At 55.3% G+C, this 16139-nt stretch overlaps 1 protein-coding gene across 6 annotated transcripts in view; it reads left to right on the top strand.

Moving 5' to 3' along the window:
- The window catches only part of CROCC (ciliary rootlet coiled-coil, rootletin), a 42351-nt gene that overhangs the window by 18205 nt on the left and 8007 nt on the right, over positions 1-16139 (top strand). For all 6 annotated transcript variants that reach the window (XM_067016482.1, XM_059073681.2, XM_067016492.1 and 3 more), the window contains 11 exons: positions 104-325; positions 1071-1264; positions 1530-1657; positions 2723-2892; positions 4751-4930; positions 5698-5832; positions 6229-6372; positions 7159-7397; positions 7880-8039; positions 10098-10265; positions 11466-11838. In XM_067016482.1, the coding sequence (XP_066872583.1) occupies positions 104-325; positions 1071-1264; positions 1530-1657; positions 2723-2892; positions 4751-4930; positions 5698-5832; positions 6229-6372; positions 7159-7397; positions 7880-8039; positions 10098-10265; positions 11466-11838 (2113 nt within the window). The remainder of the gene's footprint in view (positions 1-103; positions 326-1070; positions 1265-1529; positions 1658-2722; positions 2893-4750; positions 4931-5697; positions 5833-6228; positions 6373-7158; positions 7398-7879; positions 8040-10097; positions 10266-11465; positions 11839-16139) is intronic.

Raw genomic sequence — 16139 nt, 5'->3', positions numbered from 1 at the left:
GTGATAGGTGGGTGGAGAAGGCATCCTTGGCCCTAGGTGGGACCTCTTCGGACTGTGGGGGCCTGGGCTGATCCGGTCGCTCCCCTCCGCCTGGCCCCCGCAGCTAGAGGAGGAAAAGGCAGCCCTGCTGGGCCGGCAGCGGCAGGCGGAGCAGGAGGCCACCGCGGCGCGGGCGGAGCACGACCAGCTGCGGCTGGAGCAGGACGTGGAGCGGCAGGGTCTGGAGGGCTCCCTGCGGGTGGCCGAGCAGGCCCGGGAGGCCCTGGAGCGCCAGCTCCCCGAGCTGCACCAGGAGCGCTGCCGGCTGCAGGAGCGGCTGGCCCAGGTGGGTGTATGTGGGGTCTGGGGAGCAGGTGGGGAAGGGGTTCTAGGTTCCCGGCCTTTTGCATTGTGTCCTAGGGGACGTCACAGGCTCAGGAGCCTGCTTCCCGGCTGAAATCCAGCCCCACCTCTGCCAGCTGGAGGCCTTGAGCAGGCTACCCGACCTCCCCATGCCTCAGCGGCCCCACCTGTAACACGGGGCTAATAGTTCTTATCTCAAAGTGCTTACCGGGTAAGCACTTAACAGAAATGAATCACCACTCAGGAAAGATTAATGATATGATAATTGGTAGAGAATTTCAGAATTGGAATCTTAGACTTGTTGGGAAATCATAGCTGGAAGGGACCTTAGGGTGTCTGTCCTGGAGGGCCTGGCTTCCTGGGAGGGGCCTCTAGGGAACAGACCACGCGGTGCAGGGAGCCAGGCTCCAGGTTCCCTTTCTGAGGCTTGCAGAGCAGCTCTCCTTTGGTTTCTTTTATACATTCAGCTTCTCTGGACATTTTGGGGTGCAGGAAGTGTCTGGTTGCCACCCAAACTAAGCGATGACCCTTATGTTTGCATGTGTGTGCACGGCACGTCCAGAGAAGGCTGTGATTTGTCCAGGTTCACACAGCACAACAGGGTACGACCTGGGCTTGACCCTGGCCTCCTGCCTTCCAGGGCCAGCTCGGGCCCAGGGTTGGGGTGCTGCACGATAAGCAGGCGGGGGGTTCTGGGGCTGGTGCTCACAGTGCCTGGTGGGGGCCAGCTCTCCCGGCAGCTGAGCGGGCGGGAGCAGGAGCTGGAGCAGGCCCGGCGGGAGGTGCGGCGGCAGACGGAGGCATTGGAGCGGGCGGCCCGGGAGAAGGAGGCGCTGGCCAAGGAGCGGGCCGGCCTGGCGGTGCAGCTGGCAGCAGCCGAGCGTGAGGGCCGGACCCTGTCGGAGGAGGCCACACGCCTGCGGTGAGGCCTTGACCTCTGCTCAGCCCTCCCTGGGGGGTCTGACGGAGCCACCCCGTGGCCAGCCATGTCCAGCATGGGCCCTCAGGGCCCAGGTCACCAGCTCATCTTAGCCGGGGCTCAGGCTTCCCCGGGGAGTGTGGGCACGGCTGGGCAGGTGGGCAGGTGGGCTGGCACCTGGCCCATGGCTGGCCATGCCCTGGGCTTCACAGTGTCCTGGGGCCCGGGAGGCTGGGTCCCAGGGCCTCAGGGATCATGCGTGCTGCAGCTTGGAGAAGGAAGCCCTGGAGAGCAGCCTGTTTGAGGTACAGCGGCAGCTGGCGCAGCTCGAGGCCCGGCGGGAGCAGCTGGAAGCGGATGGGCAGGCCCTACTGCTGGCCAAGGAGACCCTGACCGGTAGGGGGGCCAGGGGTGAGGGGTGGGGAACCCCAGGCTCCAGCCCGGAGCTGGAGCTGTAACCTGTCGAGTTCTGGGGTCTCACCGAAGCTGGGATCACTGGCTTTGGGGTGTGGCTGGCCTGGCTTCCCATCCAGCCGCTTTCCCAGGCCAGCCGCTTCCCTCTCTGGGCCACTGGTTCCTCATCTGACAGTTAGAGGTGATGAGGCTTTGCCGGGATGAGGTGAAAAAAGCATGGCCTTGCCACAGTGCCTGGCTCCGCTGCTGTCGTCATCAGGGCGCTTAGAGAGTTCTGCGTCTCCGCGGAGCCATCATCAGCTGCTTTTCTGACGACTCTCATTCCTGCCCAGTCTCTGAACTCACAGGTTTTTCTTGCTCAACAGACATTTCCTAAGCACCTGCTTGGGCCGCGAAAATTAAGTTTTTTGTCCACGTCCACATGAGCCAGACAGAACTGGGAAGGGAAATGCTGACAGTCTCTGGTGGACTTCCAACCCCGAGGATAGTTTTTAGATTGTCCCCTGTGGGGTGCACCCTCCCCCGGTCACTTTCATTAGTGCTAACAGTCCAGCAAGTATGCTTATGGCAGTCAGTCAGTCATTAAAGGTGATGCCTCATGGAAAGCTGTGCAGCCTTGGGAGGTTACCTGTCTCCTCTGAGCCTCCGTTTCCTCATCTGTAAATTGGGGATAAGCTACGTGGGTGTGATGTGAAGCTGTGTTGTGCTCAGCCAGGTGCCTGCCCGTGGTAAGCACTCAATCAGTGATGGGGGTTCTCATGTTTTTGCTGTCCTCTCCATTTGGGGGGCCCTCCTCATCAGTCACTTCATCCTTTAGATGCCATTCCAGGTAGGTAGGGAGGGGGACGGGGCCACTGGGCCCATGCAGTTGACGGGGAAACGGAGGCCCAGAGAGGGCAAGAACGTTCTCCAAGGGAGCTCAGCTAGATACCAGTGGGCCCTCTCCCCTCTGGGATTTTGCCCACATAGCTCACCTGGCCTGAGTCTATTGGCCCACTGGGAGGGTCCAACCCGAGCTTGTTTCTCCTTTCCGTCGCTTCTGTGCAGGGGAGTTGGTGGGCTTGCGGCAGCAGATAACAACTACAGAGGAGAAGGTCGCTCTGGACAAGGAACTGATGGCCCAGAAGTTGGTGCAGGCTGAGCGGGAGGCCCAGGCCTCTCTGCGGGAGCAGCGGGCAGCCCACAAGGAGGACTTACAGCGACTCCAGCGAGAGAAGGTTCAGGCAGCTGGGTTGGGGCAGGCGGTGGGGTGGGGGAGGGCTCTGAACCACTGTCTCTGTCTCCCCTGTGACCTCAGGCGAGTCATCCTTCTCACTCTGCATCAGTGAAATGGAACTTCATGTCTGTTTCAGAGGCCCCGGGGGCAGCTGGGAGGATCCATCGGGGACCACTCCTTATCAAACATGCAGATTCCCAGGCCCCAATCTGGTCCAGCCCTGGTGATCCTGATGCAGGGGGTCCACAACCATATTTGGAAAATGCTGATCTAATGTAGAGTCGGAAAGCACTTTAATTTGCTAAGAAGTGCAGTTTGCATATGAAAGATCACTCAGGGGACCAGAGCACATAGAAAGGCGAGGGGCCAGGTCACCAAAAGACAGAACAGAAGTACCTAAGAACAGTGGCTCTGGAGTTACATTGCCTGGGTTTCAGCCTGATTTTGGCCAAATGCTGGTTATGTTACCTAATGTCTCTGTGCCTTCATTTCCCCATTAAAAAAAAAAAAAAATTATTTATTTGGCTGCACCGGGTTTTAGCTGCGGCATGCGGTGTCTTCGTTGCCGCATGCAGGATCCTTTTTTGTTGTTGTTGCAGCATGTGGAATCTTTAGTTGCGGCATGTGGGATCTAGTTCCATGACCAGGGATCGAACCCGGGCCCCCTGCATTGGGAGCGCGGAGGCTTAGCCACTGGACCACCAGGGAAGTCCCCATTTCCCCCTCTTAACAATGGGGATAATTATAGTATAATTTATGAGGATGAGGTGAGAAGATCCTTACAGAGAGCTTAACATAGAGACTGGCACTTTGTAAATGCTCCATAATTGCTGGTTGTCATTATTATTATTGTACTGAGATACTCTCCAGAGTGGGCCTCTGGACAGGGGACCTGAGTCACTCATCTTGGACTGGGCTGCCTCTGACAGCGGTTCAGGCTGTGGCTCCCGACACCAGGGGGCGCCATTCACCTTGTACGTAGTCTTCTTGGATTTGTGGATAAAATCACACTTCTCCAGCAGGTGGCGACAGAGCATTTGAAGCAGAGACTTTTCACACAGCTGTTAGGGACTAGTGCTGGCGCCAGGCACCTCCCTTAGACCCCAAGTGGGCTCTGCCTGTGGGTTGTACCCACCCAGTCCCCAGGGAGCCAAACTCCTGTGCCTTCCCTCATTCTCCCTGCACCAGCAGACTCAGCCTCTTAATGTCACCATACGTGTACTCTACTCTGCAGCTATTCCGCCACCCCCAGACCCATGCCCTCTTATTGCTCACAGCCGACCCAACTCCCCTCTACCCCAACCCCCAATCCTGGTCCCTCTTCCACAAGCTCTGAACACCCCGCTATTCTAAAATCCAGATTGCTCTTTGTCACTTTGGCTTGAGGCTCTGCCGTCCCAACTGTCTTGAAAATCAGGTCACCCCTCCTTAAAGCCCACTGGTCTGGTCTGGCTGCTGCTTGTGGCTCTGGCCCCGTCCTTCACCACGTCCCCCTCGTAGTCCAAGCTCCAGTGACCTTAAATATCACACTTTCCCTGTTCGTCATGTTTCCTCTTTCCTCCGAGTCGTCTCCGGGGCTGTACTCTGGCCTGGGGTTCTTTTTCTTTTCTCTCTACCTGACTGATGGCTGCTTGTTTCCTCCAGGAAACATTCTCTGACCCCTTACCCTCCTCCCCACGCCCACCCAAAGGCCAGGCCGTTGCTGCTCCTGGCCTGTCCCCATCATGGCCCTCATTATCACCCACCCCACCTTGTAGTTCCCTGATCACCTGCCCCACAAGCCCTTGCTGCCCCGAGGTTGGTGAGGGGCGGTCTGGGCCCAGCCTCGTGCGTCACATGCACGTGGGCCTGGCCCCCAGGAGGCGGCATGGCGGGAGCTGGAGGCGGAGCGGGCCCAGCTGCAGAGTCAGCTGCAGCGGGAGCGGGAGGAGCTGCTGGCCCGGCTGGAGGCCGAGAAGGAAGAGCTGAGCGAGGAGATCGCCGCCCTGCAGCAGGAGCGTGACGAGGGCCTCCTCCTGGCCGAGAGCGAGAAGCAGCAGGTTCGTGAGCCCTGGTGCGGCCTCCACTGCTGCCTGAGGGGCCCCTGTTCTGGGGCTGGTCCTCGCTCAGCCACCCAGCAGCTAGGAGCTAGGAGTCCTTTTCTGGGCCTCGGTTTTCTCACCTTCAGGATGGGGGAGTTCAAGGGATGTTTGTGAAGCGTCGCTGAGACCCCTGTCCAGCGAGTGGGCCCGGCACACCGTGGGAGCTTACCGAGTGGCAGCCACAGTCACGACACCGTGCGCATTGTTCCAGAAAAGCTGACCCACGTTCTCCCATCCCTCCTCCCACCCCAGGCTGGGCATGGCGTCCCCATGACCGCCTCTGAGCAGTCCCCGCGAAGCCCACATGCAGCAGCTGACCCTCCTCAGAAAGAGCTAACTCCTGACTTTCCCATAATGTAATGGAGACAGGGCAGACTGCGTCCATCTCCTCTCCTCACCTGCTGCGTCACCCTGGGCAAGTCACTTTACCTCTTTGAGCCTCATTAGCCTCATCTGTAAAATGGGAATAATGAAAGGCCCTGCTTTAGGATGTGAGATGTCTAAGTTGTGTCTGTGTCCAGGTTATTGTTACTGCTGTTGTACCCTTTCCTGGGGCTGCCGAGGGGGTGAGCCTGCACCTCTGCCCTGGCTCCACCTGTGGTGGCCCAGTCAGGTCCCCGAGCCCCCAGTGGGCACATTTCTGAGGCCACCGTGGGGGAAAGGCCCAAGCGTGTCCCCCAAGGCCACGCAACACCCCGAGCCCTTTGCTCCCTGCCTCTGCCCAGGCCCTGTCCCTGAAGGAGTCCGAGAAGACGGCGCTGTCGGAGAAGTTGATGGGGACGCAGCACAGCCTGGCCGCCATCTCCCTGGAGATGGAGCGACAGAAGCGGGACACCCAGAGCCGGCAGGAACAGGACCGGGTAGGCCAGGCGGGGCGGGCGGGCGGGCCTCCATCTGAGCCGGGGTTGGGGATGGGGGGACACAGCCCTGCCCGGGGGGGAGACGTGGCTCTGCCCTGGGGGCAGCATCCAGGCTGTCGGCGGAGCTTCACCCTTCCTTGGGAGTCCCCATTGGAGGGAGGTGGCACAGCTCTGCCCTGTGAATCCCCTAGTCTGAGGGAGAGACCGGCTACGTGCGTAGCACTTGCCAGGCGTCAAGGGATCGGTAGAGGGCCCAGCAGGCCAGCATGAGGGGCCGTGTCTAGAGCCGCAGATGGACAGTTCAGTTGGCGCAGCTGGCATCAGTGGCGGTGGGGGTTGGGAGTGCGGGGGAGGAGGACACGGCAGTGCCAAGTCTCAGGAGCCCGTGTGTCCTAGAACACCGTGAATGCCCTGAAGTCCGAGCTGCGGGACCTGCGGGCCCAGCTTGAGGAGGCTGCCGCGGCTCATGCGCGGGAGGTGAAGAGGCTGCAGGAACAGGCCCAAGACCTGGGCCGGCAGCGGGAGGCCTGCCTGCGTGAGGTGAGCTGCCTGCGCGTCCACCCACCCGCTTCCTTCTCGGCAGTGCAGCCTAGACGCGGCTGGGGACCCAGAGCGTGCGTTCGAGGACAAAGGAATGCATGAAAGGAAGCAGGCGGCAGGCATTTATTAAGTACCTGCTGGGTACGTGTGGGACTTGGGCTCTCACAGAGAGGCTGGGCGGGGCGTCCCTGCCCTCTTGAGGTTGATCCACAGGATAATCTTTTTATTTATTTTATTTTATTTATTTACTTTTTGGCTGTGTTGGGTCTTCGTTGCTGTGCGTGGGCTTTCTCTAGTTGCGGCGTGCAGGGGCTGCTTTTTGTTGCGGTGCGTGGGCTTCTCATTGCAGTGGCTTCTCTTGTTGCGGAGCCCGGGCTCTAGGCGCGCGGGCTTCCGTAGTTGCAGCATGCAGGCTCAGTAGTTGTGGCTTGTGGGCTCTAAGAGCGCAGGCTCAGTAGTTGTGGCGCACCGGCTCAGTTGCTCCGCGGCGTGTGGGATCTTCCCGGACCAGGACTCGAACCCATGTCCCCTGAATTGGCAGGCGGATTCTTAACCACTGCACCACCAGGGAAGTCCCACAGGATGATCTTGATTGATGTTTATTTCAGGCCAGAGCACCGCTGACTCCAATACGCTTTGCCCCAAATCATAACTCACACCTGCAGTCCGAGCCGCTGCAGAGGGATGGGGCAGGTGCCCCGTGGCCAGGGAGATGGGGATGGGCTCCTTTCTACCCGGCTTGAGGGGGGTCCGACCCCCGTATGTGGACCCCCGCTGTCCTCACAGGCAGAAGAGCTTCGGACCCAGCTGCGCCTGCTGGAAGATGCCCGCGACGGGCTGCGGCGGGAGCTGCTGGACGCCCAGCGCAAGGTGCGTGAGAGCCAGGACGGCCGTGAGGCCCAGCGCCAGGAGGCGGGCGAACTGCGGCGCAGCCTGAGCGAGGGGGCCAAGGAGCTCGAGGCCCTGCGGCGGTCCAACGAGGAGCTGCGGGTGGCCGTGAAGAAGGCGGAGAGCGAGCGGATCAGGTGGAGTGACACGGGGGCCCAGCCCCCAGCCCTTCACTGAGCCTCGTCCTTCATTCGCACTGAATCTCATCCCAGGAACTAGCGTCACCCCCCAAGGTTCTGGGGAAATCACACAGGGGGGGAGTCTCTGCCCTCGAACCAAGCCCGGACTTGGTTTATTTCAGGTGGCTGTCCTACCTGAAGGAAGGGGAATGGTGGTTGCAGGCGGGGTTGGGTCCAGACTCTGACCTCACCCACTGGCATCACCCTGGAGACTAGTGTGTGTCGCTGGTCCACCTCGCTCAGCTGAGGGCCTGATCCCCAGCCCTGGAGGGCTCAGCTCAGGAGAGGGCCACTTTGCAGGCAGCACTTGGGGCACCTCTAGGCCAAGAGCCTGCCAGACCCACTCGGGGAGTCAGGGGAAGGGACCTTTGTGTAGGGCCACTCACCTACTCTTCCAGGACCTGGGGCTACCTCTGCCCTCTGCCCTCTGCCCCCTCCAGCCTGAAGCTTGCCAATGAGGACAAGGAGCAGAAGCTCACGCTCCTGGAGGAGGCTCGGGTGGCTGTGGGCAGGGAGGCTGGCGAGCTGCGGGCTGGACTGCAGGAGGTGGAGCGCTCACGGCTGGAGGCTCGGAGGGAGCTGCAGGAGCTCCGGCGGCAGGTAACTCCTGGGCGATTGCTGTGTGCCGCTGGGCCACAGCACCCCCTCGGGGAGCCGAGGTCCCTCATAGGTAAAACCAGGGCCTTGAACTATAACAAGGCTTGTTACCTAACCTTGGTATTAATGGATGGGCTTCGAGGAGTCCTCAAAGCCTGAAACTGTGTGTGTGTGTGTGTGTGTGTGTGTGTGTGTGTGTGTGTGTGTGCGCGCGCGCGCGCACGTGCACGTGTGTGGATACATTTGTGTTCACACTCGCTCACATTTCTCCAAAGACCGGGTCTGGGGCTCTTATCCAGTTCTCAAAGGAATCTGTGAACAACAAGAGGTGCAGATCCCGTGAACTAGGTCAGGAGCTGGCAACCTTCTTTTGTAAAGCTCCCAGTAGTAAATATTTCTAGCTTTATGGGCCTTACGGTCTCTGTTGCAGCCACTCAACTCTGCCATCATAGGGAGGAAGCAGGTCTGGATGGTACCTACGTGAGTGGAGTATGTTCCATTAAAACATTGCTTATGGACATTGAAATTTGAATTTTATATACTTTTTTATGATTAAAAAAATTATTTAGGCTGCATTGGGTCTTCGTTGCTGCCTGCTGGCTTTCTCTAGTTGCGGCGAGCAGGGGCTACTCTTCGTTGTGGTGCGCGGGCTTCTCTTGTTGCGGAGCACGGGATCTAGGCACGCGGGCTTCAGTAGTTGTGGCACGTGGGCTCAGTAGTTGTGGCTCGCGGGCTCTAGAGCGCAGGCTCAGTAGTTGTGGCGCACGGGCCTAGTTGTTCCGTGCCATATGGGATCTTTCTGGACCAGGGCTTGAACCTGTGTCCCCTGCATTGGCAGGCGGATTCTTAACCACTGTGCCACCAGGGAAGTCCCCTGAATTTTATATACTTTTCATGTGTCAGAAATATTGTTCTTCTTTTGCTTTTCTTTCAACCATGTAAAAATGAGCCATTTTCAACTACTTAAAAATGTGCAAACCATCTACAGAAGCAGATGACCGGTGGAATTTGGCCTGCAGAATTTTGGCCTGCAGTCTGCAGAGCACTGAACTAGATGATTTCCAAGCCCATCAATAACAGCAAGCATTTTAACAAGTGCCTGCTATATACTGGGCACTGCCCTGGATAGTGAGGGCTCAGGCTTTCCCACTCTAGAAGACCAGCAGAACAGGAAACAGCCCCCTTTGGCACCCAGGCCCTGCCTCCCCAGAGATATTGCAGCCTGAATAACAAATCCCCTCCACCTCCCACCAATGCACCCCTCTACCCGGGCCCCCTCCTGTTGGGCTGAAGTCCTGGGAAACATCAGGAATCCCTGAAAGGAACTGTGTGCCAGGCTCTTGCTGGGTGTTTTGCGTGCTATAGCACGTTTTCATATTCCCTTTGCTGTAGCACTGTGGGGTAAGTAGGCCTCACCCCCCCACCTGCTCCTCTGGGGAAATGGGGGCCTAGAAACATACCTTTGATTCTGCTTGTCTGAGATCAAATCCCAGTCTGCTTGCTGCTTATGAGCTGTGTGACTTTGGGCAAGTCTCTTCACCTCTCTAAGCTTTTGTCTTCATGTCTATTAAAGAGGGATAATGTTAGTACCTACCCCGTATTAATGAGTTAATATGAGCAAAGTGCTTAGAACAGAGCTGGACACATGGTAAACACTCCATAAAAGTTAGGCATCATCGTAGAGGTGAAAAGTGACCCAGAGTTCCTGCCCTGCAGAACTCTTAGGGGTTCAGCACTCCCTACCCCTACTCTCCATGATAAGTGGTTATGATTAGGTGGTACATTGAGGTCATTGGTGCCCAGGTGCCTGGCGTGGCTCACCTAGGGTGGAGTTATCAGGGGCAGGCTCCCAGTGGATTGGGGTCATGTTCAATGTATGTGTCCCTAGAGCAGTGGGTCCCAAATACCCTCTATGCCTGGTTTGGACTGGGCAGGGTATAGGGGCAGAGCTGAAAAGGCTGCCATTGGAGCCTGCGGGCATTCTCCAATACCTGGGCTAGAAGGGGCTGTGGGTGCTGAGAATAGGTCCTAGGTCCTGCCTGTGTTCACTCTTTCTCACAGATGAAGATGCTGGACAGTGAGAACGCCAGGCTGGGCCGGGAGCTGGTGGAGCTGCAGGGCCGCGTGGCACTGGGTGAGAGGGCAGAAAAGGAGGGCAGACGGGAGGCCCTGGGCCTCCGACAGAAGCTGCTGAAGGGCGAAGCCAACCTGGAGGCGGTGCGGCAGGAGGTAACTAGATGGTGGGCAGACTGCCTGGAGGAGGAGGATCCTCGGAGGCAGTCAGGCTGCCCTGGGCCTTCTCCAGTGAGAAGCAGGTGGGGACTCCAATGCTGGAGGCATTCTGAGAGATCACTGCCTAGGACTGGTCCCTGTTCCACACTCCTTGAGATTCTTCCCCAGGTATAATAATAACAATAATAACAACTGCAAGAACTGTGAAGTGGGGGTGGGGGGAGCTTTGTAGACAGAATCTTGTTTGATTCTCCCAGCAGCCTCATGATGTAGGTATAATTAGCCCCGGTTTACAGAGAGAACCAGACACTGGGGCTCAGAGAGGTCAAGGGATCTACTCAAGGTCACACAGCCACCCAGGTCTGTCAGACTCCAAAGCCTACACTCTTTTCACTCTGTGTTTTCTGGCAGTGAACCTACTGTGTGACCTTGACTAAATCACTCAACCTCTCTGTGCTTTAGAGCATTCATGGGATAGGGGCTAGCACAGCAGGGGATGTATACCAGGTCCTTGTGTAGGTCTTGTCATCCAGGAGGTGTTCCATAGATGGTTTCCAGTGAAACTGATGACCATGAGAGGTTGACTCAATCTCTGAACCAGAGGGGTCAGGTGTGAGTGTGTGTGACCATGCACTTCACTGGTAAATAATTTTTTAGTACCACCCCTCATTGTGTGATTTATTGATAAATAATGTGTACTGAGGGGCAGTGTGGTCTAGTGGTTTAAGTGAAAAGGCTCTGGAGCCAGGGTGCCTGGCTTTGAATCCTAGCTCTCAGTTTACTAGCTGTGTGGCCTCCGGCAAGTTACATAACTGCCCTGTGCTCAGTTTCCTCATCTGTAAAATGGAGATGATTTATAGTGGTAATTAGAGTTGATTTTTTTGAGGAGAAAGTACTTAGTGCCTGGCACTAATAATTCCTATCTATGTAAGCATTAGCTGTTAGCTTATTACTAATAAACTGTGTACACTGCAAGGCATATACACAGAATGAAGAGGTAAACAAATTCTAATAGTTTCCTTCCATACTCCCATGATGTTCCTGCATCTCCTGCCTGGGTGGAGACCATTAACGAAACAGGAGTTCTGCACGCCCCTTTTGGGCCCGTGGGCTCCAGGCTGAGCCCGGGAGGGTGGGTGTCGGGTTGAGGGGCGGCATTGCTGACCCCCACCTCCCGGCTTTGCCCCCTCACCCCAGCTCCAGGGAGCCCAGCGGAAGCTGCAGGAGCAAGAGGGCGAGTTCCGGACTCGCGAGCGAGGCCTGCTGGGCTCCCTGGAGGAGGTGCGCAGCGCCCAGAAACAGCAGTTGGACCATGCCCGCAGCCTGGAACTGAAGCTGGAGGCCGCCCAGGCTGAGGCTGCGGAGCTGGGGCTGCGACTGAGCGCGGCCGAGGGCCGGGCTCAAGGCCTGGAGGCCGAGCTGGCCCGCGTGGAAACGCAACGGCGCGCAGCGGAGGCCCAGCTGGGGGGCCTGCGCTCAGCCCTGCGCCGGGGCCTGGGCCTCGGTGGTGTGTCCAGCCCTGCCCCGCGGCCCGCGCCCGTGTCTCCTAACTGGAGCGCGCCTGTTGGAGGTGAGAGAGCTCGGTGGAGAAGGGGAGGGTCAGTGGGCGGGCCTTGCAGAACCTCCGCCCCTACTTTTCGCCCCTATGTCCAGTTCTGTTCCGCCTACGAGGCCGCCCTTGGCCTGGCCGGCCCCGCCCCTCTTTTGATGACCAGTCTCAAACCCTGCTCCTTCATCTAGTTCCTTGCTGAGACCCGCCTACCTGCGCCCCCACCCGCCCCTTACATCAGTTTCTGGCCCTTCGCTGGGCTACGCCCCTCTTGAGCCCAGTCTCAGTCCTGCCACTCACCCAGGCTGATCTGCACACACCGTAGCTTGCTTCTTTTTAAAGGGAGTAGAGGGTGCCGGTTTTTTTTTTTTTTTCCATTGAAATATAGCTGATTTACAATGTGGTAATTTCTGCTATATTGCAAAGTGATTCAGTTGTACATGTATATACATTTAAAAAATATCCTGTTCCATTATGGTTTATCACAGAATATTGAATATAGTTCCCTGTGCTCTACAGTAGGACCTTGTTGTTTATCCATTCTATACATAATAGTTTGCATCTGCTAATCCCAAACTCCCCATCAATTCCTCTCCCACCCCCCTTTCCCCTTGTCAACCACAAGTCTGTTCTCTGTGTCTGTGAGTCTGTTTCTGTTTCATAAAAGTTCATTTGTGTCATATTTTAGATTCCACATTTAAGTGATTATCATACGGTATTTGTCTTTCTCTTTCTGACTTACTTCACTTAGTGTGATAATCTCTAGGTCCATCCATGTTGCTGCAAATGGCATTATTTTGTTCTTTTTTATGACTGAGTAGTATTCCATCGTATGTGTGTACCATGTCATCTTCTTTTTTAAAAAAAAAAAAATTTATTTATTTGGTTGCACCGGGTCTTAGTTGCGGCAGGTGGGCTCCTTAGTTGCGGCTTGCCAGCTCCTTAGTTGCAGCAGATGGGCTCCTTAGTTGTGGCTCCAGGGCTCCTTAGTTGAGGCTCGCTGGCTCCTTAGTTGTGGCATACGAACTCTTAGTTGTGGGATACATGTGGGATCTAGTTCCCTGATAAGGGATCGAACCTGAACCCCCTGCATTGGTAGCGTGGAGTCTCATCTACTGTGCCACCAGGGGAGTCCCTGTACCACATCTTCTTTATCCATTCATCTGTCAATGGACATTTAGGTTGTTTACATGTCTTGACTATTGTGAATATGTACTGCTATGAACATAGGGGTGCGTGTATCTTTTTGAATTATATTTTTGTCTGGATATATGCCCAGGAGTGGGATTGCTGGATCATATGGCAACTCTATTTTTAGTTTTTAGAGGACCCTCCATACTGTTTTCCATAGTGGCTGAGGGTGCTGCTTCTTAATGCCCTTAACTCTTCTGAGTCTTTGAGTCTCCACCCTTTCTAATTGACCCCTGCCCTCTCTCCATCAGCACCTCATCCTCTTCATTCTCCTGTCGCTGGCCCCACACCCCTCCATACCAGACCTATGACCCCCAACCCCCATATCTACACCAGAAAGATACACATTCAGCCCAATCCCCCTTCCAGGAACTTCTTCAGAAGAGATCCTCCCACCCGCACCTGCTCCCAAGGCCCAGGGGATGACTCTGGGAAAATCAGCACTGTGTTTCAGCGGGTGCAGGCAGCCTTTTAGGGAGCGTTCATCTTGCCTCGGCCTGACCCCAATCTCACCTTGATTCCTAGGGCCTAGAGTAGAACCTGTGTAATCTTAGAACGGTGGGAAATTCACTATGAGATACTGAGTTGTTGCCTCTTCAAATCCACAGATTTAGCCCCAGGATTGCATTCATTCATTCAGTTCTGCTATTTATTAAGCACATACTATGTGCCAAATACAGTTGAAGCACTGGGGATGTAGTGGTAAACAAAACTGATAAGCATTTCTGCTTTTATGGAGCTTATGGTCTAGGTATGGGAGTAGCAGACAATAAAAGTGCTATATAAATTAAATATACAATGTATTGGGTGGTGGTATGAGCTGGAAATAAGTCAAGGGATATTGCTGGTGAGAATGTAAAATGGTGCAGCCACTTTGGAAAATAGTTTGGCAGTTCCTCAAAAAACTAAAACTTAGAATTACCGTATGACCCAACAATTCCACTCCTAGGTATATACCCAAAAGAACAGGCCCTTGAATAGATATTGTCCACCAGTGTTCATTGTAGCATTATTCACAGTAGCCAAAATGTGGAAGCAACCAAAGTGTGAGTCGGCAGGTGAATTGAGAATGTGATACCATTATTCTTCAACCTTGAAAAGGAGTGACATTTTGATACATGCTACAACGTGGGTAAACTTTGACAACATTATGTTAAGCGAAATAAGCTACTCACAAAAGGACAAATATAGTATGATTTTACTTATATGAAATATTTAGAATAGACATTCATGGAGACAGAGTTTAGAGGTTACCAGGGGGTGTGAGGAGGGGAGAATTAACAGTTATTGCTTACTGGTTACAGAGTTTGTGGTTGTATTAGTCTGCCAAGGCCGCTATAACAAAATACCACAAACTGAGTGGCTTAAACAACAGAAATTTATGTCTCACGGTTCTGGAGCCAGAAGCCCAAGGTCAGGGTGTCTACAGGGCCATGCTTCCCCTAAAGGCATTAGGGAAGAATTTGTTCCAGGTTTCCTAGCTTCTGGTAGTTCCTTGACTTATGGCAGCATAACCCCAGTCTTCACACGGAGTTCTCCTTGAGTGAGTGTCTCAATTCCCCCTTTTTATAACGACACCGATCATACTGGATTAGGGTCCACCCTACTCCAGTATGAGCTCATTTTAACTCATGACATCCATAACAAGCTTATCTCCAAATAAGGTCACATTCTGGGTATGGCAGTTAGGACTTCAACATATGAATTTTGAGGAGATGCATTTCAACCCATAATAGAGGTGATGGAAAAGATTTAGAAACAGTGGTGGTGTTCACACAACAGTGTGAGTATAATTAATGCCACTTAAAGGTGGTGAGAAAGGCATATTTTGTTATATATATTTCATCACGGTAAAATTTTTTTTTAAAATAAATTTATTTATTTATTTTTGCCTGCATTGGGTCTTCGTTGCAGCGTGAGGGCTTTCTCTAGTTGCGGCGAACGAGGGCTACTCTTTGTTGCGGTGCGCCGGCTTCTCATTGCGGTGGCTTCTCTTGTTGCGGAGCACGGGCTCTAGAGCGCAGGCTCAGTAGCTGTGCTGCACGGGCTTCGTTGCTCCGCGGCATATGGGATCTTCCCAGACCAGGGCTCAAACCCGTGCCCCCTGCATTGGCAGGCGGATTCTCAACCACTGCGCCACCAGGGAAGCCCCAGTAAAATTGTTTTTGAAGCTAAGGCCAGGACGGGGGCTAAGGTGTCCCTGTGGGAGGCAGGGAGAGCCCCGCTGAGGAGGAGGTGGGGAAGGGAAGGGTGGAAGAAGAGACTGAGGGCAAGTGGAGAAGTCCTGAGTGGCAGTACCCCGTCCTGTGAACAGCAAGGGCCGCAGCGCTGCCGGAGCGTAGCGAACAAGGTGGAGAGGTGTGGGACGTGAGGCCGTGGGACACCAGACCTGCTCAAGCGATCCTTGCAGGCCGCCACGAGGGTACCGGCTTCACTCCTAGAGGAGGGAGGCAGTGGGTAGACATCCCACTCTGGGTCCTTTGGGTGCTGATGGAGCCATGGGGCAGGTTGGGTGTCACTGCTAAGGCCGACCCCCATCCTGCAGTTCTCATTATTGACCTCCAGGTGCTGTCCCGTCTCTGTCTGCCCTGTCCCCTCCCACCTCGTCATTGTCCGTCATCTCCCAAGCACAGTTCAGATTTTTCTGCTGGGAAATAGGGGCACCTGGGTTCAAATCCCAGCTCTGGGTCTTCCAAGCTTTGAGACCAAGCAAATCACTTAACTGCTCTGAGCCTGCCCAGCCTGTGAAGGGGGGAAGTTGGTCCTTACCTCTCAGGGAATTACTGTGAGGATGAAACGATATGATGTAGAGAAAGCATTGGCCCAGTGCCTGGCACATAGTAAGCGCTTGTTACAGGGAGGTGTTGAGGGGATAGAGTGTGTCCACCCTTGGACTGGGCCCAGGGGATGCAGCCCTCATGGGCTTGTGGTCTGGGTGGGAGAGGCGGACATCGGACCCCCATCAGGGTGGGATTAGCTCACCCCAACCCAACCTGGGGTCAGGGAGGCCCCTGCGGAGTGGTGGGTTTTTTTGTCTTTTTAAAAAATATATTTATTTATTCATTTATTTAATTTTTGGCTGCATTGGGTCTTTGCTGCTGCACACGGGCTTTCTCTAGTTGCGGCGAGCG

This window comes from Kogia breviceps, chromosome 1, assembly GCF_026419965.1.
Source record: "Kogia breviceps isolate mKogBre1 chromosome 1, mKogBre1 haplotype 1, whole genome shotgun sequence".
Lineage (NCBI taxonomy): Eukaryota > Metazoa > Chordata > Mammalia > Artiodactyla > Physeteridae > Kogia > Kogia breviceps.
The sequence above is the reverse complement of the archived record's forward strand: the minus strand, read 5'-3'. Positions and strand labels throughout refer to the sequence as shown.